This window comes from Columba livia, chromosome 1, assembly GCF_036013475.1.
Source record: "Columba livia isolate bColLiv1 breed racing homer chromosome 1, bColLiv1.pat.W.v2, whole genome shotgun sequence".
Lineage (NCBI taxonomy): Eukaryota > Metazoa > Chordata > Aves > Columbiformes > Columbidae > Columba > Columba livia.
The window spans coordinates 203,597,258-203,622,119 of record NC_088602.1 but is presented as its reverse complement, the minus strand read 5'-3'; the positions used below and the strand labels follow the sequence as shown (position 1 = coordinate 203,622,119).

At 43.4% G+C, this 24,862-nt stretch overlaps 1 protein-coding gene and 1 long non-coding RNA gene across 10 annotated transcripts in view; one reads left to right on the top strand and one right to left on the bottom strand.

Moving 5' to 3' along the window:
• Nucleotides 1-12,920, bottom strand: part of DMTF1 (cyclin D binding myb like transcription factor 1) — a 49,048-nt gene extending 36,128 nt beyond the window's left edge. For 2 of the 9 annotated variants that reach the window (XM_065049228.1, XM_065049230.1), the window contains exons 1-4: nt 2,823-2,939; nt 2,203-2,322; nt 1,132-1,226; nt 316-430 (exon numbers count right to left, since the gene is read on the bottom strand). In XM_065049228.1, the coding sequence (XP_064905300.1) occupies nt 316-430; nt 1,132-1,226; nt 2,203-2,322; nt 2,823-2,931 (439 nt within the window). In that variant the 5' untranslated portion in view covers nt 2,932-2,939. Of the gene's footprint in view, nt 1-315; nt 481-1,131; nt 1,227-2,202; nt 2,323-2,822; nt 2,940-5,737; nt 6,073-12,229; nt 12,423-12,754 lie in introns of those variants that run through there. The other 7 variants (XR_010469639.1, XM_065049232.1, XM_065049233.1 and 4 more) reach the window with 7 other exon arrangements.
• Nucleotides 6,207-7,366, top strand: LOC135578242 (uncharacterized). The gene is made up of 2 exons (XR_010469646.1): nt 6,207-6,694; nt 7,235-7,366. It is a non-coding gene; the product is annotated as an uncharacterized LOC135578242 (long non-coding RNA).
• Nucleotides 12,921-24,862: the final 11,942 nt, after the last annotated feature.

The following is a 24,862-nucleotide window of genomic DNA, read 5'->3' as shown; positions in this document are numbered from 1 at the left end:
GCAGCCAGACTAATAAGCCCTATTTGGAGGAAGATGTATTAACCTGAGCACAGATTAATTTTTTTGTACCCCTTTCTGACTGCAGCTTCCCATCTCCTAACCAGGTAGAAGTGCAAACAGAACAAACACAAGCCTAAGAGGGAGGGTACACACTTAATTCATTCCATCTCAGCATTTTTAGAATCAGTCTTCTCAAACATCTTCACTAAAAAAGCCAGATCGGACATTACTTTATGCAACCTGCAAAATGTTTGGAGAGATGTGGAATAGCTTACCTTTTTATAGCACAGGAGAACTGAATTTGAAATAACTTACCTTTATTTGTTAGAGAATCCTTATCCTCTTTGGTTGTGAACCAGGCCTGACTAACAGCTGACACTTCTTCATTGCCCATTGGGGAGATTTCATCCAACTGTTCATTCTGAAGAATCTTGAAAAGACCAACACGAAATCATCCAGTAAGATCTTCAGTTCTATCACCTTGCATTTAACATGGAGGCATAAATTGAAGGAAAATGAAAGTAGCACACTTAGTTACCTTGCTGACTGCTCAGAAAGTGCCACGTTTTAGATATGGCATTAAAAGTACATTCACCTTTCTTAAGACACCTGAGTAAGATTTAGCACCTTAACATATAGATGCTGTGAGAGTTAATTAGAGAACATTCTTCATCCTGTTTATTGAAGAGGAAGAGTCTCACTGGTTTTGGTGGAAAGAGAACTATGCCTAGCATCTCCAATCTGGAACTTTCAAACACAGTAAACACACGAGAACTGCACGTAACTGTTAGGACTGGTGACAAGCCAAGGCACATTTAGGCCTGTTATAAATAAATTAAACTTTATAATCGAAGAATGACAGAAATAACAGGTGAACTTGTCTTCTATGCAGATCACCACAGAGCAAGTAATTATCAGGATTACATCTATTAATGTTTACTGTTTTGTTCTTTGGGTAGTAAGTTACGCTCCAAATAACCTCTTTCATATATAAAATGATTCAAAGGCACAACATTTTACAAACAAGATCAATGCTGAAATACAGTAGTTTCATATTAAAAATAACCTCTTTCTCATTTCAATTTATATAAAATGTACATCAAATAGGTCAATTTTGAAGTTTTACTGTACCTGTATCTGAGTAACGGTTCCTTCATTAATCTCATCTTCAGCTACCTCAGTGGTAGCAGTCATGGTCACCTCAAAGCTCTGATCATTTTCTGAAACTTGAGAATGGCTAAGTTAGTTGTAAGATTTCTCTGTAAGATTTTTTAGGCAAGCTACACCTTTTTAAAATTGCTTCCTTTGCACTGAAAATTTTAAAGAGGTATTATTCTGTATTTATTTGTAAACACAGTAAAATCATCAAAATTATTATCAATTGTTCCTCTTCATAAAATTTAAGTATGGGTTTTGAAACCTTCAGTTTTACACTTGACTATAACTAGAGGCCTAATGTGATACATATAAATAAATGGTGTATATAAATAAATCGGTGCAAACTTTTGGTACGGTATTAATGATTCCTTTCCAGCCCTGTCTTTGGGATTTTCCACTTACTAAAGGACAATGTTCAAATCTTTCCACTGCGTTCTTTTTCCCCAGTTTTCCTTCAACATTATAATGCCTTTACTTCTAAGGCATTTCTACTAAGTTCCACCAAATAAAGAGATGCTCTAGGTATTGTAAATTGGTGTTTTAACTTGCTAGATCTGGTTCTGCCTCCCTTATATTGAACTATTTATACTGAATATATTGAACTATCTAATACTGAATCAACTTCCTTAAGCCTAATCCAGTACTCAGCCTACCTTTTGCACAACAATCTCTACCTTAAAAAGGCCATTCATCTCAATATTCCAAAACATGAAATACTACCTATACTGTTTGATCATTAAAAAAACTTAATCTCTCTTTGCAGAAGGAGAGCATCTGGTTTGTTGTTCATTCACTTATCCTTCAAGTTATTCAATGTACCAGTGCCTGTAGTTCTCTATCCGTAAGGTAGGTTTACTTTGCCAGTACTGTCTAGATAACAATTGCTGCAAAACTATCCAAGGCTCTGAGAGGTAAAGATTATATCTTAGTATATTAATTAAATTTTTTAAATACAACATGCAAAAATATTCTAATGTGATCCAAAGAGTAGACATTTAACTTTTACCAACAGAAAAGTTTCTACATAAACTCAAAAGAACTTACTTGGAACTGCAACAACAGAAATGCAGGGAGTGGAATCATCAAGGCTATGATCATCCTCTGATAAGCAAAGCCTCTTGTGTGGAGGTTCAGTGCTGTCTTCGGAGTCTACTTCATCAGTTTCTAACAACAAAAACATACACAGGTTACTTTCTGTTAACAAAGTGGAGCTTTGGACCAAGATCAGTTAACAAAGTGGACCAAAACACAAGGTAGAAGCACATGTGATAGGCTGGTTCGGTGTTTTACTGCTGCCCAGGAACTTGGTCTGAGTTATGGGCTGTAACAATTCACATGCTTTCTTCAACATAGATTTTCTTTGTACGTTCCATCTGCAGCTCATTACATCTTTAAGTCTACACAAACTTGGGTACATGCTTGGTTCTAAGAACCCATTTCCACTAAAATAAATCAGAATAGCTGTACCCTTGTTGGGCATATACATACATAATTTTGTGACTGACACCTAATTTGACACTTTATCCTTCTTTAAACTGAAACAGAACAAATTGCAGCATAGTAAGCAGAATTCAAGTACCTCAAAGAATTTGAAGGCAGGAAAGTACAATGGTTGGATCAATGGAAAAATAAGAAAAAAAAAACTATGCAATACAATTCCATACCATTTTGAGGGCAATGAAGTATAAGGTTCCCTTCAGTGTCCTGAGTCAAAGTCACAGAGTTCACGGTTTCTACTGTCACTGTGTCAGACTCTTCTTCAACTGTGCTCATACTCAAACCTGAAAGAGCAACACACAGGTTAGTTTTCTGCACTCAGACATTGAGTATAATGCTGCATCCCCTATCTCAAACAACCAGCATAAACTCCTGCAGAGAATGATGAACATCTGTCCTCTCACACGAAAAAAACCCACGGTTTAAGACATTCACCCACCTTTACTTTTCCCGCATATTTACACATCGCACAGGGTCACATCACATAGCTCCAAATCTGCTTTTCCAGTTAAAAATAGTACCTAAACTCCATATTTAGGAGCATTTGTAATCTACTATGACCTTTTTTTTTAATACAAACCTAGGCTATTACTTCTTCAGCATTTCTAAATTCTCCACATCCATCTGATACTTTTTGTCTCACTAATATTTGTTTTGCTGCTCATTTAATCATTTTACTATGGTATAACCTACAGCTACTCAGGATTGAGAAATATTCTTGTAGTGTCATACCACTCATAGCTGCACTTACACATTGCTTAGTTGTGAAGTGTTATTCTCTTTCCATGCATATAACCAACTCATGAAGCTAGTATTTTTTTCTTTACCATTGAAGCAACAGAAAAATTGGGTGCGGGCAATCACCAGTATAAAAAATTACTCAGAAAATAAGTTATTCAGGATAAGCAGTACACACTGAAGTCAGTTAATTAGGGTAATAAAAAGTACTTCTGATAATCTCATTTCCACTATAAAAATACCATGAAGAAACCCAAGGCCTATAAGAATTTCAATGTAAACTAGCACTGTTATAAATTAAGAGCCAATAAATCGATTTAAGCCAATCAATCGATTTTATTGAGCAAGTGGTAAATAGGCAAAACAGCGCTGGGTGACCGGGGGAAGCTCAGTTCCGCCAACCAGCACACACTCAACTTTTCGTATGTGCTTATATATGTTATACACTCGTTCACGCGGTGGGACACCCTGACGAGTTAGCTCCTGGTTGGCTAGTCGACAGCGTCCACACGCGTCTACCAGCTCCAGATTGGTGGAAGATGTTGCTGGGTGTCGCTGGGCGTTTCTGCCTCTGGAGTTTCGTTACCTGTTGCACCATCTGGGCGCTCTGTTATCTGCTGCACCATTGGGACGCTCCGCCATCCGGGCGCCGGCCTGGATGTTTTGTAGAACCTTGTAGTAGTAGTTAAGCCAATGCCTGGATTGCCTGGATGGTGCCACAGATAACAGGACTCCCGGATGGTGCCACAGATAACAGAGCGCCCGGATGGTGCCACAGATAACAGAGCGCCCGGATGGTGCAACAAATGACAAAGTTCCAGAGATGGAAATTCCCAGCGTGTGAACGAGCGTATAACATATATAAGCACACACGAAAAGTTGAGTGTTGTGCCTGTTGGCGGAACTGAGCTTCCCCGGGTCACCCAGCGCTGTTTTGCCTAATTACCGCTTGCTAAATAAAATCGATTGATTGGCTCAAAATCGATTTATTGGCTCTTATTTATAACAATAGGGTCTATCCCAGAATAAAGCTGCAAGCTCTTTCTTAGTCTTTCTAACCATTCTGTGGGAGTCTCATCTTTCTTTTGTTGTTCATTAAAGGCTTTATTTATGTTCTGCCCTCGAGGGACAGATTCCTTAATCCCTTGGACGATTATAGTGTGGAGATCTCCCATATGGCCCCTGTGTTCCGGGTTTTGATTATCCCAGTTAGGGCGCTGCTGGGGCCACTTAATGTCAGCACCCGGCCCTTGTTGGTGTTGCTGGTCCCAAACTCTCATCCCAGCCCTCCGAATCATTTCCCGCTCTTCTGCGGTAAATAGTATCCCTAAAATAGCTTGCAGTTCATCCCAGCTATATAAATTAGGTCCTAAAAACTGATCTACCCTTTCCGAAACTCCTAAGGGATCTTCTAACAAATTCCCCATTTCCTTCTTAAATTCTCTTACATCCCCCGAATTTAGAGGCACTGACACAAATCCCACTCCGGGTTGTGGACCTCCCATCGCTATTTCTCGTAATGGGTATAGCCCTGTTTCTGATGATGCTTGCCATCCTGCCCCTGATGTCGTTTGCTGCCTAGCTTGACTCCTCATGAGTCTTCAGGTTCCCCTAACTGACCCCGAAGAATCGGAATCCTCCTCAGAAGCCGAAGGCATAGGGGGAGAGGAGGGCCTTGGATTCGCTACTGGCGGGGGATCATAGGGAGGGGGAGGGGGTGGAGGTTCCTCGGGAGCCCTCTTTTTGCGGCCAGATTTTTTTTCGCTTATGGTAAAAATCCCAGCGCGAGTCGCAGGAGGTAGCCAACAACGCGCATATTCGCTCTCCTCAGGATCAAAGGGCTCCTTATCATTTACATAAAAATTTAGGGCCTGACAAATCCAATCTTCAAATGAACCAAAAATTGGCCAAAATAAATGATCTGGTCTAATCTGCTGGTCTAATCATGCATGTCTAATCAGACATGCATGCAATAATAAACCATTTTTTTACCTACCTTTGTTTCGCGTGCAAGCTGCACCTTCCCAATTCTTGAGCATAAGGCCCAATGGGGAATCTCGGGGAATATCCGGTAACCTCTCCTTGGGTCCCTTCCCCATGGGATCAGAAGGCTTGCTCTTCCTCTGTCCCATCTACCGGAGTGTCTTCTTTCACACACACACGCACCCCTCGCTCGTGGCTCACGCCCTCGCGGGCAATGAGAACCGCACTACTAGAGAGTCCCGCCATGCCTTACGGCAGGGTCCACACTCACTTCGCTTCCTCCCCAAGCGGGGGGGGCGTCTCGTTCATGCACACTCCAGGATACCCACCCCAACCAAACGGAATTGCTTTCTATACTTACCCTCCCCTGGGTCTTCGTCCGGTTCTTCATGCACAAAGGTTTACGGGGTTCAATTATTTTGCCTAATTACCTAAATTTAGGGTTCGGAGGTTAAGGTTTCAGGGCGATCCTCCATCCACTCCAGGGCTGTCTGAAAACGGGACGGGGCGCCTCCCTGAAGTTTAGGAGTCCCTCCCAGAGATCCTTAATCCGAGTCACGGCACCAAAATTTGTTATAAATAAGAGCCAATAAATCGATTTTGAGCCAATCAATCGATTTTATTTAGCAAGCGGTAATTAGGCAAAACAGCGCTGGGTGACCGGGGGAAGCTCAGTTCCGCCAACAGGCACACCACTCAACTTTTCGTGTGTGCTTATATATGTTATACGCTCGTTCACACGCTGGGAATTTCCGTCTCTGGAACTTTGTTATCTGTTGCAACATCCGGGCGCTCTGTTATCTGTGGCACCATCCGGGAGTCCTGTTATTTGTGGCACCATCCGGGAGTCCTGTTATTTATGGCAACATCCGGGAGTTCTGTTACCTATGGCACCATCCGGGAGTTCTGTTATCTGTGGCACCATCCGGGAGTTCTGTTATCTATGGCACCATCCGGGAGTCCTGTTATTTATGGCACCATCCAGGCAATCCGGGCATTGGCTTAACTACTACTACAAGGTTCTACAAAACATAATCAAACTTGCACAAGCGCAGTTACTGCTTACAACAATATGCATAATACAATTGAATCCTACTCGATTTGTTCAACATTAACAATTTTGACCATCACTTATTACAAGCACTATTACTGATTTAGAAATAAAACCCCACAAAATAATTCTAATCCATCAAATATAAAGAAATCTGCTGCAGAAGCTAAATGAAAATACATCTAAAATATCAAGAAGCTTTGCAATGATTTAATCAGTTCTGCGCACCTGTGTTTGGTGACTGTATTTGACAGAGATTTGTTAAAAGTAAGTATCACTTATTTCTCCTTGAAGTGCTCAGTGTTTTGTATGTGTTTTCTCACGCTAACAGGAAAAAATGACTTGTAACTTTTATTTTGAAGCTAAAATACTGTTACCAACAATTTTAACTTACATTGTTAAAAAAAAAATCATTGCCTATAGCTTAAAAAAATCCCCCACACATTACAAAGCTTCCATGTACCAGGCAGGGACACCCCACTATGTAAGTGGAACATACAACCAGGATTTTAAATCCCCTGTATAATGTTAACAATATTGCTTCAGCAGGAAATGATTTAATTTTTAATCAGAGAACATGTTCCTTTGTATTGAAGATTCCCAAGAGCAGTGGGTTTTTTTTGGGAGGATAAAACTACTGCCAGTCTTTCAATGAAATTACTTATCACCTCTCGAGCTCAATGAAGATCTGGCACATCTTTAAGCACATGTAGTGACTGATTCCTAGACTGAATGTGTCAAAAGTTTCAGATACCGTTGACATTTTAAATCAGAGGGTTCTCAAACTTTTTTCTTATCTACCATCAGCAATAGCTCTTTGCTACATACAAGTGTAGAAGGCAATAACTTTCCTGGGATTCATCTGTGTTTTACTGCCTCTGCCGCATCCTTCACTAGAAGCGATGTCAGCTGCACAGCTGCAGTCCTGATTTTTAAGAAGCACCCTTAACTCCAAAACATTAAGAAAGAAATCAAACATGCTACAGCTAAATGAGAAGACTGTAACTTCTTCAACCCAGTTTGGAGTTATTAATTTGGCTTTTCGGGAGTGAAGAAATTGGATAATTCTGGACGGCCAAAGAAATACATTCGCTTTTTCATGTTCATATGTACGTTCTGAATACCTTTTACTACAGGGAACACTGTAGCAAAAATTCCCAATGTTTCCTAAAATGCCACGGAGGATTCTTCTTTAATTTTAAGTGAACAGATAGTGATAACATTCATTTTTCTATAATCAGCTGAAAGTACCTATTTTTATCCTCACCACTACAAATGTTTTAAAGACACGAGGTTTATTTTTATAAAACACGTTGTGTCAATCACACGCTTCACCTAAAGCTGATCTAGAAGCAATGGAAACTACTGCATCATCCGCAGAAGACCGTTCCTTCTTTTTATTGAAAGAATACTGAAAACTGAACACAAAATACTGAAAACTGAACACAGAGATAGCAAACCAGGGCCATTTCTTCACCAGTTATTCAGGACTTGCTGAGAATCAAAGAACACGATTATAGGATTAGGCTTCCAAGTCAAAACCACAGAATAATTAGCGTTGTCCAGCACATTAGAAGAGGACATGGCATAAATGGGGTCCATAAATCCAAAACCGGCACTTCCATCAAAGGTGGGGAGGAAGATCCACCACGATCAGCAGCTGCTACAGCTGTTTGTCTGGAAGTGCCAGGGTAACAGGACTAAACGAGAATGTTCTGTGACAGATACTTGAGATTTAGCGTATTTCAAGTTTTCTGAGTAAACGCACTAATCATAACCAAGCTTCAATAAGAAGGTAGGAAGAGCCAAATCCTTGATTTGATTGGAAAATTCCCATCAACTTTAATGGATACGGCCTTAGACCTCAACTGAAAACTGACTGCAAAGAACGTGAGGAGTCAAATCAAAGTCAAACGCATGTTTTGGACATTGTTTTTTATTCATTAGACTATACAAATACAAAAAACTGGAAGGAAACAAACTTGTTTTCTCAAGATACATTTACCCAGGACAGGGGCATTAACCAATAAAGACATGAATTAGTGAACAAAAGGCGAGAAGACAAAAAAACAGTAATTGAATAACTGCGGTGGTTCTTCAGTGTGAATAGGAAACAATCTCCATATCTTATGAAAATCCCCGCTCTACACTTAAATAATGATGGAACTACCATGTATGCTGAAGATATATTAAATATGACATATGACAGGACCACCTGGGGCTGACGATGAGCTCAGTGGAGGAAGCACAGTGAGCACAGTGCTGCTAAAAGGACAACACCGCTGTTGCAGCTGGACGGGGCTGCAGGGACACTACTCGCCCAACGTCCCTGATTTACCACGGGGTGACAGCCGAAGCCGTGCCACCGCAGGGGTCTTTTAGGACAGGCCATGCAAATTCTGCTTAACAAAGACACCTGCAAACCCACTACACACCCACTCTCGAACACATTAAACACAAAATTAGTGACAGCCAACGTTTCTTAATTAGTGAGAATCACGACACAGTCACATCACCTCTAAAAAACAACCTTTTCACAGCTTCACTAGGTATGCTTTTGAAAAGGCATTGCTTTCTATTTAAAACAAAAAGCTTGCTTTAATTTTAAATGCATCAACTAAGGCTTTTCTTTAATCCTTTATAAAGATACTAATCTATCACCAATATTTTATATTCTGAAGAAGGCTGTTAGCTTGTGGGGGAAAGAAACATTGTTGTATGCACATACTTTAACAGTATGGATGTGTATGATGAAATACAGTGAAGATAATGTAATCTTAAACTTCTAAGATAGCGGCTAAGAAAACAGTGCTTATTTAATAAGCACTTTGTAATAAGTGATGGTCAAAATTGTTAATGTTGAACAAATCGAGTAGGATTCAATTGTATTATGCATATTGTTGTAAACAGTAACTGCGCTTGTGCAAGTTTGATTATGTTTTGTAGAACCTTGTAGTAGTAGTTAAGCCAATGCCCGGATTGCCTGGATGGTGCCATAAATAACAGGACTCCCGGATGGTGCCATAAATAACAGGACTCCCGGATGTTGCCACAAATAACAGAGCGCCCAGATGTTGCCACAGATAACAGAGCGCCCAGATGTTGCCACAGATAACAAAGTTCCAGAGACGGAAATTCCCAGCGTGTGAACGAGCGTATAACATATATAAGCACACACGAAAAGTTGAGTGGTGTGCCTGTTGGCGAACTGAGCTTCCCCCAGTCACCCAGCGCTGTTTTGCCCAATTATCGCTTGCTAAATAAAATCGATTGATTGGCTCAAAATCAATTTATTGGCTCTTATTTATAACAACTTTTTGGCTTGTTATGTTTTTGGGTGCATTTACCAAATCAAACGTTTTTAAGAGTTGCATTATAATTTTAAACAGGTTTCAACATGCAACCAAACAGACAAGAAAATACTTTGCCTACAACAATAATTTAATATAGAATTCCAATATAAATTTTCCACTAAAGCCACATAATAGGACAGTTATTTATTTGGGAAACATGCAGCAGATTTAGGCAGAAACCTCCTCCCCCACCAATCTGACTTTATACCAAGTTACAAAGAAACTGAACATTTTTATACACAATTACTGTAATTCTAAATCATCTTCATCAGGCAGATGGGCTCAATTATTCTGTGGGCAGTAGAAATTAAGCACTTATAAGAAACAGTATTTTTACCCTTGCAGACAGAATCCTGTCATTATGCCTAGTTATTAACTGAATGTCTAGTCTTCTGTGGACTGTTGTAAATCTTTCCAAATTTCTACATGAAACTGTATCAAAGGCTGTGTTTTCTGCACTGGGCGAAAAGAAAAAAAGCATATTGCACTAAGTACTGTAAGAAGCAAAAACTGAAGTTTATTTAAGGGAGACTTCTGGCTATTAAGGCATTTAACTGGGACAACCACATGGGATGCACTGGGATTTGAAGGCATTAATTCAAGAGTAACACAAAAGAAACAAAGTCATTACAGGACCCATATACCTCATATTCAAGGAAGCCTCAGTGTTTAGTGTGTTCCATACCATGGCTCTTACGTAGTCTATACTTAAACTACATGATTAGGAGTTTTTACTATTCAACTAGTGCCAATTCTAAGATTATTCAACAAAAAACCTTTTATACACGCTAAGTGGGTTCCACTCAGATCTAAAAATCCACCACATGGAAATAGTCTTTAACAGCTGCAACAATGGATTTAAGAGAGAACCAAACTGGACAGATAGCAAACAGAAGGAACCAAATACCTGAGATCAAGACACACAAAGATTTATTAAACTGTATCAGTATGAGATTACTTATAGTCATTACGGGTATTTAAAGAAATGGAACATCACAGAAACAGGGAGACACAATGGGACAAACTGTTCGCATTTGCATCGATCCAAATTTGGCAGAACTCCATGATTTCAATTCCATCCATTGATATTTTAATAAAAAGCACCGAACGTGCTTTAAATGTCACAAGGCGGGGGGGGGACACAAAACAAAACGCCAAGACCCAGCTCTTTCAAAAGAAAAAGACACAGAAAGCTGTAAGCTTCCTTTTTCAGTAACAGAAAATGGCTCTCAGGCACACGACTATGGATAAAAACCTTGATAAGACTGATTACTAAAACAAATATTTTCTTGCATGTATATTCAGCTTCATTCTAAGAATTCCAGTAACAACTTCACTTTTGTAAACAGGCAGAAATTTAGTGTGCAATAAAATATGAAAAGCTGATTGTTATCCTAATTGTATGAGGCATGAGACTGATAAACAAAGCCACGGCTCTGCTGCTTTCTGATGGACAGACAAGCACATAAATAGGGGATTATTACAAAATGTAAAATACGGTACAGACACATGGAGGTTTTTGTCTCTTATACATCCACCTTTTATAATTTTAAGTGTTTAAGCCAAAAATCAGTTAATTTTAGGTGTTCTATATAAGGAGTTTTAATTAATGTTCAGTATTTTCAGTAAATCATAAACATCATCTAGAAAGTTTCAGTAAGTATCTGGAAAACAAGCATGAAGTTCTTGCTATTATTATATTCATGTGGAATGGTGGAAATCAGAATTTGACTCTGATTTGTCCATCTCACTCCAAAGCAAACACCTCCTGGTCCTGCAATGGGATTTCAACTACGCTGTCAGGAAGCCAACTTACATCAACGACCAGGAAAGTGCTGGCAAACAAAACGCATTTTCTAGATTACTTAAAAACGTGACTTACAATGGGCAGGTGGAGCCGAACAATGGGAACTCTTTGTGAATAAATACACACAAATACTATCTGTCAGCTAAAGAGGCAGCTAGAACTGTAAGACACTTCGGTGTGTCTAAGTCCACAACCAAGAATAAAGAGATCTCTAAAAAGAGAGAAAAGAAAAAAAGAGAAAATAAAAAAATAAAATTAAAAAAAGAAAAAGGTGGGGGGGAAGGCCTGTCCAGCCAGAATCTTTTATTTTGGCAAAACAGGGAGCATAACTCCAGTGCAGAAAAGCCTGGTGCTGCTTTTAGATTAAAGTCTTGATCTTGGCAAAGTTACACATTTCAGACTCATAAACAAAGCCCCAAGCAACCTCAAATCACAACTCTCGCTGGCAAAAGAAAAGAAAATAATAAAACAAACCAGATAAAAGCCACAAGCTCAGGATACCCCAACCGCAGGCTCAGCGAGGGGAAATCGGGAGATTGAAACGTGTTCATGCAGGTGGTCTTTTATTACAGACATCAAGGTAAAGGGAGTTTAAAACAGAAATAGCAAAAAGAAAAAAACAAAACACAAACCAAAACCAACCTCGCACGCCACCCTTCTCCTGCCCTCCCAATGGAGTTGAGGTTTGGTAATTTGCAAGTTTTCCCCATTTTGCTGCACACACCCCACCCCGCTTCCAAATTTCTCCCTGCGCAGCGCTGCCGGCAGCGCCCAGGGACACGGGAAGCGGGGACACGGAACAGGCACCGCGGCAGAACCGGCGGGACACAGTCCGGCCCCAGCGCCCAGCTCTGCCCCGGGGCGGAGGCCGCGCCTCAGGGCCCGCCTCACCCCCCCTTGCCCCCCGGCCGCCAGCGCCGCCATTTGGTCCCGGGCCACCTCCGCCGCCATTTTCCCGTTCTCTCGGCGGACGGCGGCGCCGGGCGAGACCGCTGCCGGCTCCTCTGCCAGCCCAACCCGGCCCGGCGCAGTCCGGCCGGAGGCTGAGGCGCGGGGCCGGACATGGCCGCCTCTCTCCCCGCCGATCCCCTCATCCCGCCGCCGCGCTGCGCCGCCCCGGCCCGGCCGCTCCCGGCCCTGTCAGCCCGCAGGCCCCCGCGCACTTACTTCCTGTTTTGGGTCCGGGCACTTGAGAAACCAGGATGGAGATCCCAAGTACCAGGATGGAGGCGCCGAGCGGCAGCGAGCGGCGAGTGGGGGAGGCGGAGGCAGCGGCGGGGCGAGGCGCAGCCAGCCCGCCAGCCCGCCGGAAGGGCCCGCCGCCCAGCCCAGCCCGTCGCTTCCGCCTTGGCCGCGGCGCCACAAAGCGCACGGCGAGGGGTCCGCCGGAGCGGTGGGGCGAGAAAGTGCACGGGGGCTTCGCTGTCCCCGCTGCCCGGGAGGCGGGAAAGGGTCGCTGTGCCCAGCCCTGAGGGAAAAGCTGTGGTTTCCATCCGCGCTTCACAGAATCACGAAATCACAGAATGTCAGGGATTGGAAGGGACCTCAAAAGATCATCCAGTCCAATCCCCCTGCCGGAGCAGGAACACCCAGATGAGGTTACACAGGAAGGTGTCCAGGCGGGATTTGAATGTCTGCAGAGAAGGAGACTCCACAACCTCCCTGGGCAGCCTGTTCCAGGGTTTTGGCACCATCACTGTGAAGAAGTTTCCTCTCAAATTTAAATGGAACCTCTTGTGTTCCACTTTGTACCCATTACCCCTTGTTTTACCATTGGTTGTCATCGAGAAGAGCCTGGCTCCGTCCTCATGACACTCACCCTTTACATATTTATAAATATTAATGAGGTCACCCCTCAGTCTCCTCCAAGCTCAAGAGCCCCAGCTCCCTCAGCCTTTCCTCATATGGGAGATGCTTCACTCCCTAAATCATCTTCATTGCCCTGCGCTGGACTCTCTCCAGCAGTTCCCTGTCCTTCTGGAACTGAGGGCCCAGAACTGGACACAATATTCCAGGTGTGGTCTCACCAGGGCAGAGCAGAGGGGCAGGAGAACCTCTCTCAACCTACTAACCACCCCCCTTCTATATACACCCCAGGATGCCACTGGCCTCGGCCACAAGGTCCCAGTGCTGGCTCATGGTCACCCTGCTGTCCACCGGGACCCCCAGGTCCCTTTCCCCTATGCTGCCCTCTAATAGGTCATTCCCCAGCTTATACTGATATATATATACTTACACTTATATTTTCCTTTTCCTTCCTGCCTAACGACCCAAGGAAAGAAAAAAAAGGGCATATTAATCCATAATGAGCTTTAAAAATGAGAATAAAGAAGTGTCTAGTGGTGTGCAGCTCGTGATGTTCACCACCTCGTGGGGTTAGTAAAAATAAAGTCACTCACTGAGCCTCCTCACAGAGTCACTGGGTACATCAGGGCAAGAGGGTGAGTGGAATCCCCTGCCTGTGTTTTTATGTGTAAAAATCTCATCGCACTTACATCACAAAGCTGCCTTTTGGCTAATTATGTGGTGAACCTTCAGTGTCATTGTCCCCCAAACCTTGAGAGCTTTTAAATATAGCTTTTACATAGTGTTCTAGGATGTGTTGTAGTGAGATATAATGATGATAAACTTTGTGACTGAGGCACTGGGAATTATATGCCACCATCCTGTATTTTAACCACAGATCTGCAAGACTTTTTGCACAGTTTGGTGGTTATGACCTCTCTTTGTCTGTTATTCCCTGTTTTTTGCAATGGAAATCACAGAATCACAGAACGGTTGGGGTTGGGAGGGAGGTCTGGAGATCATCCAGTCCATCCCACCTTCTAAAGCAGGTTCACCAGAGCAGATCACACAGGAATGTGTCCAGGTGGGTTTGAATGTCTCCAGAGAAGGAGACTCCACAACCTCTCTGGGCAACCTGGTCCAGGGCTCTGGCACCTCAAAGTGAAGAAGTTTCTCCTCATATTCAGATGGAACCTCCTGTGCTTCAGTCTGTGCCCATCGCCCCTCATTCTATCTCTGGGCACCACTGAAAGCTGATGCCTCACAGATACATTATATTACCACACTTGGGAACATTTACTTTATATCAAGTTGAAGGTATCTGTAGAAAAAGCGATGACTGCAGTTCTCTGGTGTTTCGTGAACAGGATGAAATCATACTCTTAATGGACTCTTGTTCTGTGGAGGAAATGAGATTGATGCATCCTGAGATGTGTTAAGGGAACAATGACATGCAATAATATATATTGCTATGGACTTAACAATCCATTTTTTAACGTAGCAGTTTGTTTTTTAACCATCTATACAGCTTTTTTCCACGTGTCTCTGCTGGTATGTGCTCTGGAACCAGCAGTTGCATCTCAGGGATGGAACTTTTCTCTCTTTGCTGTGGTGAAGTTAAAGCTAAATTAGCATGGTTCTGCGGGCACAGAACACTTGCTCCCTCATTGGTGTTAGGGGAAAATTGAGACTGTGGCACTGCTCTATAAGATGTGAGACTGAGGATCACCAAGCTGTTGACTCACCATAAATCCTTAAGGAAAAGCATATACTTAATAATCCTAGATCTGATTACATGGATGGTGACAGAAACTATGTAAGACTGAAAGCTTGGTATAGATCCTTTTTCTTAATAGAAGGAAAAAAGTTTTATTCTGCAAGATTCAAGAGAAGAAATGCAAAAAGGAGAAGTTAAAGAAGGCCTTGAATTATATGTGTTAAATACTGGGAGGTGGGCAGGGTGGATGATGTACAAGATGACAAGGGCTGTGGCTGGCCTTGATTTTGAACTGCCCCGTAAGGGTGTGTATGATTTCAATATGAGGCAGGTGACAGAGAGGAGTAGTAATCCATATTGGAAGACATGAAGCATATTTTGATGTAGCTAGAAAATAAAATCTTAGATCTCGGTTATATTGTCAAATCCACGGGCTGGGGTATGAATTCATGGCATGCTGCCTTCTGCCTCTCGGGTTAGGGAGACAGGCACCCCAGGGCAGGACGATGGGTTGAGGGAGCAGTTGCAGGGATGGTTGGGTGGCACAGATGAAGTGACACAGGGATCTCCCTTCTGTCAAGTCAAAGCAAGGAGCAGAGGTACAGGAGATATTTTGCACAACCCTCTCTTTCTGTCTTTCTCGTGTTAACTGTCTGGGATCAGCGTACCTAAAACCTACGTAAATTGTTTTAAACACTGAAGTGCCGCGGATCCCGGCGGGCAGTCCAGACTGTTTATGCTTCAGGTTGGCCTAACCTCTTTGGGCTCCCCTGTCTGGGAAGTCCCTTAGGCTCCTAATTTAATTTCCCATGAAGTATTTTTGTTCTGAGAAAAACAGCCACCTCCCATCCTCAGCTCCACTGAGATGTACTTTCAGAGAAACATTTAAGGTGAAGCTGCTCCACTCCTGTCCCAATAGGTAAGCCCTGTCCTGCAGTAGAGGGGTAAAGGACCATTCCTGCTCTACGTGCACTCGTGCGGCCTCACCTGGATCACTGTGTACAGTTCTGGGTGCCACACTATAAAAAAGATACAAAGCTACTGTAGAGTGTCCAGAGAGAGGTACGAAGTTGGTGAAGAGTTTATAGGGGAAACCATATGAGGAGTGGCTAAAATCACTTGGTTTGTTCAGCCTGGAGAAGAGGAGACTGAAGGGAGACCTCATGGCGGCTACAGCTTCATCACAAGGAAGGAGGAGGGTCAGGCCCTGAGCTCTTCTCTCTGGTGATCAATGACAGAACCCAAGGGAATGGTACGAAAATGTGCCAGGGGAGGTTTAGGTTGGACATTAGAAAAGGTTCTTCACCCAGAGGGTGCTGGACACTGGAACAGGCTCCCCAGGGAGGTGTCACGGCCCCAAGCCTGACAGTGTTCAAAAAGAAACTGGATAACATCCTTGGACAAATGGTGTGCATCTTGGGGTTGTCCTGTGCAGGGACAGGAGTTGGACTCAGTCTTTGTGGACCCCTTCCAACTCAGGACATTCTATGATTCTATAGTTCTATGAAAACGTTAAATGCGGAAGGAAGTACTAATTTCAGTGGACTGGATCTCACCAGGGAGGTTTTCATTTTTATGTCTCTGCCCTGACATCAGAAGGAGCTTTGGTGCTCACAGGGGAATAGTCCTTCTGCTCTGCCTTGGTATGTAAGATGTGTCTTGCTTAATGCAGTCTGGTGCACTGGTCCCACTTTGGACCCTGGACTGGTTTACTCTTGTCTGTAGTTTCACAGAAAGATGCTGTCACTAATTGTGCCTTTTTCCCCGGCTTGTTGCAATCCACAGCTCTGGCAGTTCTCTTCATTTAGATGCTTTTATTTATCTGTTGTGTGCGCTTAGCATGAGAATCTCCCTCTCTCACTTTGGGCTGGTAGAGCTGAACCACTGATTTGACCCACTAACCAACCGTCTGCTGCTCTAACTCCATCCATTCCCAATGGCACTGACAGGTGTCAGGGTAGTGAGCAGCGGTTTTGGATTCACATTCCAAAAAGGCATCTTCATGTCAGCCGTAAAAATATTCCTCCAAGCAAAAGGCAAGTCCACAGAGAAGAGCTGGAGAATCTCCTGTGTATTATCTCCTGACTAAGCGTTTGTACGTATGTTTTTCCATCCTTTCCCAAGGAACTGTATCTTGCTGTTGCAGACATGGAGATGTTACCCCCTAGAGCAAGGAATTTCTGAGTGGGGGTAGTAGTTGGCACAAGCTGGAGGGAACAAACCTGGAGGGAAAGACACGTCTTCTCACTGCAGCATCCTGCAAACAGTCTGATTCCTGTTTTTTTTATGAGATTATTCATATATACGTAGATTTCTGTGTATGTATATATGTATCTAATTGCGTATGAGTATAGCAAATATATTCATTACTTGTTTATATAAAAATATCTTTTTATATATAAACAATCTAGTATTTGTATAACACATGCTCATTTATATGCTCACAGTTTGGTAGGTGCTGGCTCTGGAGGATTGCTCAGGCTCTGAAGAGCTGCCATAGAAGAGATGCCAGAGAAGGAGTAACAGAGCAGAGTGTGAGCTTGTGTGGCTTCCCCATGGCAGAGTGAATCTCCTGTGAGAAAAATTATTACCTTGCAGCCTGGCCTAAGAAGAATGCTGTAGAGAGTGGCCACTCATTTTCAGACATTGTCTTTGGCGACAATCTCATACATGTCCTCACTTGCACCTGAGTGAGGCTGTAATGGACTGACCCACCTTGAAAGCCTCTGGTGATGTTTTGAGTGGCTGCTGCGTCACTCACCCACTGTCAGAGTCCTGGAAAATATTAGAGAATGTCGGTGTATGCAGGAGGCTCAATACACAGTCTGGAACTGGGCAAGAGGGCATTTTCCTTTCTTTTTCTTTCCTGAAACCCCTACTATGGCACCTGAATGGGGATCACAGACAGTCTGGGCCACATGGGCAAGTGCAATTACCACCTGGGTTGCCGTCAAGAGGTGCCCAGCTCTCCTCACAGACTGGGGCCATAGCAGTAGTGATCCCACTGAACCTAACCTGAGCCTGGCAATGTTTGTGTTGATACAGCTAAATATAAAGAAGAAAAAGGAACAGAGTCCCAGAGATAGTCAGAAGAGGGCAAGCTACCATCAAGGTCTACATGGGGCTGAGCTGCCAGTGGCATCAGGATGATGGAGTGAGTCTAGCAGAAAGGGAGCTGCACAGTTCACTGTAAACATAAAGAATTTGGTGGCTGGAGGGAACATCCAGGAGAACAGGACAGAGGAACCAGTTTCTATAAGGTGGGTGTATATGGGCAGTAAGAGAAGAAAAGGAACGAGGCTTCACAGAATCCCTGGTGGAAGAAAAGAGAGAAAAAAGGACAGAGCAGATGGGAGGAGCAGATGGATCCCAGTTGGGAAGTGAGTGACTGTGTACCACAGAAACCAAAGGCGCTGATAGCAGGAGAAGGCATGAGGAGAAGGTGGCAAAATTTAGTTCTTGCAGTAGGAGGGATGGGCAGAAGCGGGCGGGTGCTTTCTGCGTGGCATCCCACGCCAACTGTGCGCAGGGGTGGTGGGTGGGCAGGGGAGCAGCAGCTGTGCAGGGGAGGGAGGGACAATGCAGGGGACAAGAGCTGGTCCCTTGGCCTATGTATTCCATAAAATTCCAGTAATCGGAGATACATCGTCACGGTCTTGAACTCTCTGAGGAGACTGACGTATTCCACTCTGGAAAAACGCACCCTGTTCTGGAGTTGCAGGTTGATTTAGCTTTCATGTGGGTTCAGCTTTTTGGTAGTGCTTGCCAAATGCTGGTTACCATGAATGCAATGACAAAGCTCCGGTGCATTTGAAGGGGACAAAATCTTCAGGCAAAAAGTACCACTGATCATGTAATTCTGCTCACTGCTGGCAGATGGTGCTGCAACATATCCAGGAACCGGGAACCAGCTTCTTCAGCCCTTAGATGTGAGCAAGCAGCATCTACTTTGTATTTTCATTCACATTTCTTCCTAAATTTGTTTTACTACAAAATTAAATTCTTCACCTCTTTGTTGTTCTGCTTCCAACTTCAACTATCAAAGCATGTCAGCGAGTGTTATTTTTATCTCTTTGGATTAGCACAGAACTGGCAGGCAGAACTCAACTCCAAACCTAAATCTTTCCATTGGAAGAAAAGTTATTCATGACATTATTCCCCTCAATGCAGGATTTTTGTGTGTTTATAAAACCTGCCCTTTGGGCTGATGTTGGTCTTGCAACCTCCCTTCAATAGCAGTCTGGAACTTCTGTTGGTAGATACACCAGAGACACAACCTAAACAACCTCTGAGGGCCACTTCTGACCCAGTTTTTAATGTTTCTTTTTATCTCACTTGCTTGATACTGTGGCCCTTTGCTGATTGTTTTTCTTGTACAGTGTGATTCAAGGTTTCTCCCAGTGGTTTCTTTCTGCAAAACACCAAAAAAAACCAACACCAAAGCCATTTTTATTGAAAAAAAGTATATTTGGAGGAATTAGTGAAGGATGGGATCAGTATATTTAATCTCTAACTTGTAGGGTCTATAAAGCTACCAAAGAATCGTTGATAGGCCTCATCTACTTTCTGGAACTGCTGTCCAAGAGGTGCTTAAACTCTTCACATGTCTCCTTGCTTTGCTTGAGATGTCCTTGCAGTGCTGCACCCATGTTCTTGGGGAGCAGCTATTTTCATACTAGAGCTGAAGACCAGAAACACCAAGAAAAAGAAAGATCCTTTTGCAGCAGACTTGGAGCCAAACAAGGATTTCTGTCACTGGCCTCAGGTTTCTCTAATAAGAGTTTAATGTAAAAGCCCTACACGTTCCAGGGAGCTGGGTGGGAGACCCCAATTTTGTCTTGCCCAGCTGAGCATCAGGCTTCCTACCTCAGGCTCATCATCTGGTTCCACGTCAGGAGAGAGGGAGCAGCTACGTCCCCCACAGCCTTCATTGCCCTTGCCAGAATGCAACATGGCTGAAAAGATCTAGGATAAGAACAAAAGTCTAAAATAGGTGTTTTGTTGTTTTTCTGCTTTGCCCTGCGTCTTGTCAGTGACCCAGTTTTCAGCACAAACCCACAAAGCTGTTACAAAGCCCCAGGAGAGGGGCTGCAGGACATGTGAGCAAAAGCGGTTGCAGGAGGAGTAGCTTAGAAAACTCTTTAGGTAGCTTCATTGTTGATGAGAACATGTCCATGGACCTACATCCCATGTTGAGGAGGCACCCGGACACAAGCCTGCCAACTCCTGGGACAGGAACTGTGGCAGCAACTCTCATGCTAAAAGAAGTGAGCACCAGTGCTCCTTTCACATGCTTCCCTTTTAATAAGAAACCAGTCCATCAGGGCCCTGTTGTGAGGTGATGGCCAGGTGGATGGGACCTCTTAGGATGTAGGTGCCTGACACTTCCTGTGGATGCCTCGCACTCAGGAGACAGAGACCAGCTTAGGCAGACAGGAACATCCTCCAAAAATCTTCACAGGCACTTTTCTCTCTCCTCCAACATCTTGAGAAACATCTGCATTTACACCAGAGGGACCATGGAGAGGCCTCTGACGTTTAAGGACATCTGGGCCTCGGGTAGTAGTTTTCACACTTAACACTTCATGAATAACATCAATAATGTCAGTCAAATCCTGCAGGACCGAGTTCTTCAGATACATTTGTCATCTTGCTGATTGTGATTCCACCTGAAGTCACAGCAGACCGAGGAGGCTCAGTGCAAGTCGCAGAGCCAGTGCCCAATTTTAGTGCTGATTTGAAGTGCCCATGTCCATCATTTTGGGCTCCCTGATGTGTTCAGAGCAAAGCTTGGACATGCCAGGTGCTCTAGAGTGGACTTCTGTGCCCATATGCCAATGCACTGATGTCGGGGAGGTTGGATACAGGTGTAAAAAGTTTATGTCTTGGGAAATTCATTGCAGGGTAGGGCTTGGAACCCAAGCCACAATCAATCTGTTTTTTCCTACCAGAGATCAAAGAATAATTTGGGAGGGACCTTCAAAGCTCATCCAATCCAACCCCTGCCATGAGCAGGGACATCTTCACCAGCTCAGGTTGCTCAGAGCCCCGTCCAGCCTGGCCTGGGATGTCTCCAGGGATGGGGCATCCACCACCTCTTGGGCAACCTGGGCCAGGGTTTTACCACCCTCATTGTAAAAAATGCCTTCCTCATGTCATGATGTGCAAAAACTGGTGAGAACAATCTTCAGAAACAATCAAAGCAGTAAATGAAATTTGGCAGTTTACAGTGCAGTGGCCAGGACAACATTATCCATTTCCAAAAGTGACAGAGTGGTATGTTTCCAGACCTTAAAAAGGCCTGTATTTCCATGCAGTTTAGCAGAAATATATTTCACATTCTAATCTGATTTCCTAGGCTAGAGAAAATGTGACTAAATGAGCTGATAATACTACCTGGCAGCTGTCAAATGACGTTTTGCTGTCTAGAGAGAAAACGGAAGAACATATGTTCTGAACTCCTGCTCCTTAACTTAGAGGATGAAAGAAGTAGACGGGGTTTAAGCTGGAAATGAGATCATGCATTATGCCCTTTGGACAGCATGTAATCTGGCTAATGGCATCAAGGAGCTATATAAATAACTTCATTAAAATGAACTTGTTTCAAATGAGCTAAATAAATCAGACTCGTTTGTCAAGGGCCTGGGGTGAAATAATCAGGTTAATTTAAAGCTGCTCACTGTGGGGGATGATTCCTGAATTTGTTCCACCAGTGACGTTGCCATCAGTAGCTTCAGTCACCAGTGGAAGCCCTGAGCCTAGCGTGAAAATGCAGACCGGGCTTCCATGTCTGCATTTGCAGGAGCCTCTCTCTTGTGTCTGTGTCTCAGTCTCCACAATACCACAGCTGGCAGGATGTGTGCCAGGGCACTTAAAGGATTACTCAAGACCCACCAGGTCTAAATCCTTCACTGGTTGTTGTGAGCCATTCAGTGCTTTAGTCTGCACTCGGCTGTCAGCATTCTGCCTCTGAAGTAAAGGTGGAATGAATTTGCTGGAAAATTAATTGCTTTTGGTACCTATTGCTGCCTTAGTGGGGGAACTACATGATGCAACAGTCTTTCCCCCACACTTACTCCAGTGCTTTGTGTCTATATTTTCCCTTATTTTTTATTAAGCCCTTTGCTTTAGCACTTTCTGCAGAAGGAGAAATTCAGTTTTTCAGGCTACAGATGGACTTGCTCGTCCATGGTCCCAACAACCCTCACCTTTCTTGGGACAAAAAAAAAATATTAGCTGTAAACCCAATCCACTCTAGTGGAATTGGTCAAGATGTGCAAATTTAGATGAACTAAGGAAGTGACTCCCTAGAGAGTGAATGAGTCAGAAGGTTGTCCCATCCACATGCAGGGTATCTGTCTGTCTGCATATTCTTCCCTGGTTTATTGCAAATGTAATCTCTGACATTTCTGACACGGAGCAAGAACTGCCCATATACCATCATCATGCACTGTACATCCCACGTTTACTGTATGATCGGTTTTGCCCTCTGTTGCACTTTGGATGCTTCTACATAGTGGAAGGAAAAGAATGGGGACATGAATCTCATGGAAAATGAGTTTACAGTCAGCATTTACACACAGCCACGTTTCCAACAAAGGAGCGAGAAATTGATTCTTCACATTTATATCTGCCAAGATCAGAGCTGGAAGTACAGCACATTGTGCTTTTATGCAACAAACCTGCCCTGAAGTATCTGTGGCTGAGAGCTATGGATTTATCAAATGAGAAACTGCACTGCGAATTCAACTTCCAGCAATAAAAAGCCTTTCAGATTTTTAATATATCTCAGTCCTGCCCTTTGGTCGTGCTCCAGCAATGATCTCCCAGCTCAGGTAGAGGGTTGTGCAAATGACTTTAGACTGCAAGAGAAATTCCTCATTCCCAGAGCACTGATTTATCCAGCTGGGTTCCTGATAAGAACCTCTGGGCTGCTCTAGCCCTGTGAGATGACAACAGCTTTAGGGATCTGCTGATATAAGGGATGGTGGATTCTTAAGCTCACTCCCTCCTACTGTCTCCCTCAGCTCGGTGACATACTGCCCAAGGACTGTCTCAGTCATAGAACAGTTTGGGTCGGAAGGGACCTTCAAAGCTCACCCAGTGCCACCCCTGCCATGAGCAGAGACATCTTCACCCAGATCAGGTTGCTCAGAGCCCCATCCAGCCTGGCCTGGGATGTCTCCAGGGATGGGGCATCCACCACCTCTCTGGACAACCTGGGCCAGGGTTTTGCCACCCAGTCACAGTTTCTCCTCTAGTTCCCAACCCGGTCTGTACCTGGAGACATGTACATAGCTCTGCTTTCCTGTGGAGCACTCTGGCCCTGTAAGGTTTGATTAGTTTCTTTTATTTAAGCTCAGTGATGTATGCTTTTAGCAATTTAGGAACTCATGGTTACGATGAAAGTCGTGCGCTCACCACCCACCTCTCCGTGGGGTCAGCTCAGGAGCAAGTGCTGGGCAGAAGTTATTAATAAAATGCCTTCCCAGAGTCTGGGGTACAGGGAGCATGGCAAAGAGATCCCCAGCTAAGAGCTGCAGGACTCAGCTCACAACCAGCTCAAAAAGGGATCAAACTGATAAATTCACAGCTGCAGAATTCATGCAAGTCCCATTGCTACCCAATAGCAACCATATGTGTGGGGCCAGAGGTTGTGCTGCCGCGGTATATTTGATGTGATGCCGAATGATGTACTAATCCATTAGTAAATGTCAGCATGCTGTCTGCAGTTGAAATCAAATCACGGCCAAGCAGAAAACTCTGCTTCAAGTATGAAAATTATTTGTGTTATTATGAGTTTCCTAGTTACAATAATTTTGATAGTGGCAGTTTCTCTCTGAAGGACTGGAGCACATTATTCTCTCACTTTTATGAACAGAAAGGAGTGATCCTCTTAGGGATTTGGATGCATCTGGAAGATCTTTTCATTATGTGCTCTTTTTATTTTTCATGCCAGGTGGGTCATATCCTCCTGATTTAAACTGCTCTAAGTCTGGGTTTATCCCACCTGGCTGATGCTTGTCAGAGTCTGTCCGGTGCGTTCTAACAGATTTTTAGTTTAAACTGCCGGATTTAGCTAGTAGGACCACTCTTACTAGTGAAGTGAGTAGGATTTATGTTTCAGATATCAGACTCATTCCTTCAACTAATTTGTAAAAGCTTTCTAACCATCTTGAGCCAACCAGAATTAAAATAAAGCACAAAATATTACACTTGCAAACATATGGCTGATTTCCTGTCTTGTAGCAGTGACTTCTATACTGCAACCTGCATCCTGGTTCCCATTATAATTTTTCTTTTCATTTGCTTACTGGATTTTGAGATGAATTTGTTCTCAAATTAAAACAGCACAAACCTTAAGTGTGATGTGTGGCTGCTGGCAGGGCACCTTTCAGTGCAACTTGTCATCTAGGAGTGGGACACAGGAGAAGGAGGTGCTGGTGGTGACAGAGGTCAGTCAGTAACACCAAGAAATTCAAAAGGGACATTTTAGCTAGAAGCAAAATTTGTATTACCATCTCCTTTTCTCACCAAATCCAAAATGTTTCTGAATATCAGAAACACAGTCTTTTCAAATATTGATAACAAGGCAAAGCTACTGGCAGAAAAATGAAGCATTATATCATTATAAAACCAGTTTTAACCATCAATCTAATGAACAGTGAAAGGATACCTGTCCTGCCTCTAACAGGTGATTCTGAGTTATCTGTGTAGCAAATTCTTCTTTATCTGTATGGCTGATAAGGCATGTCACTGGGCATCAGAAAAAT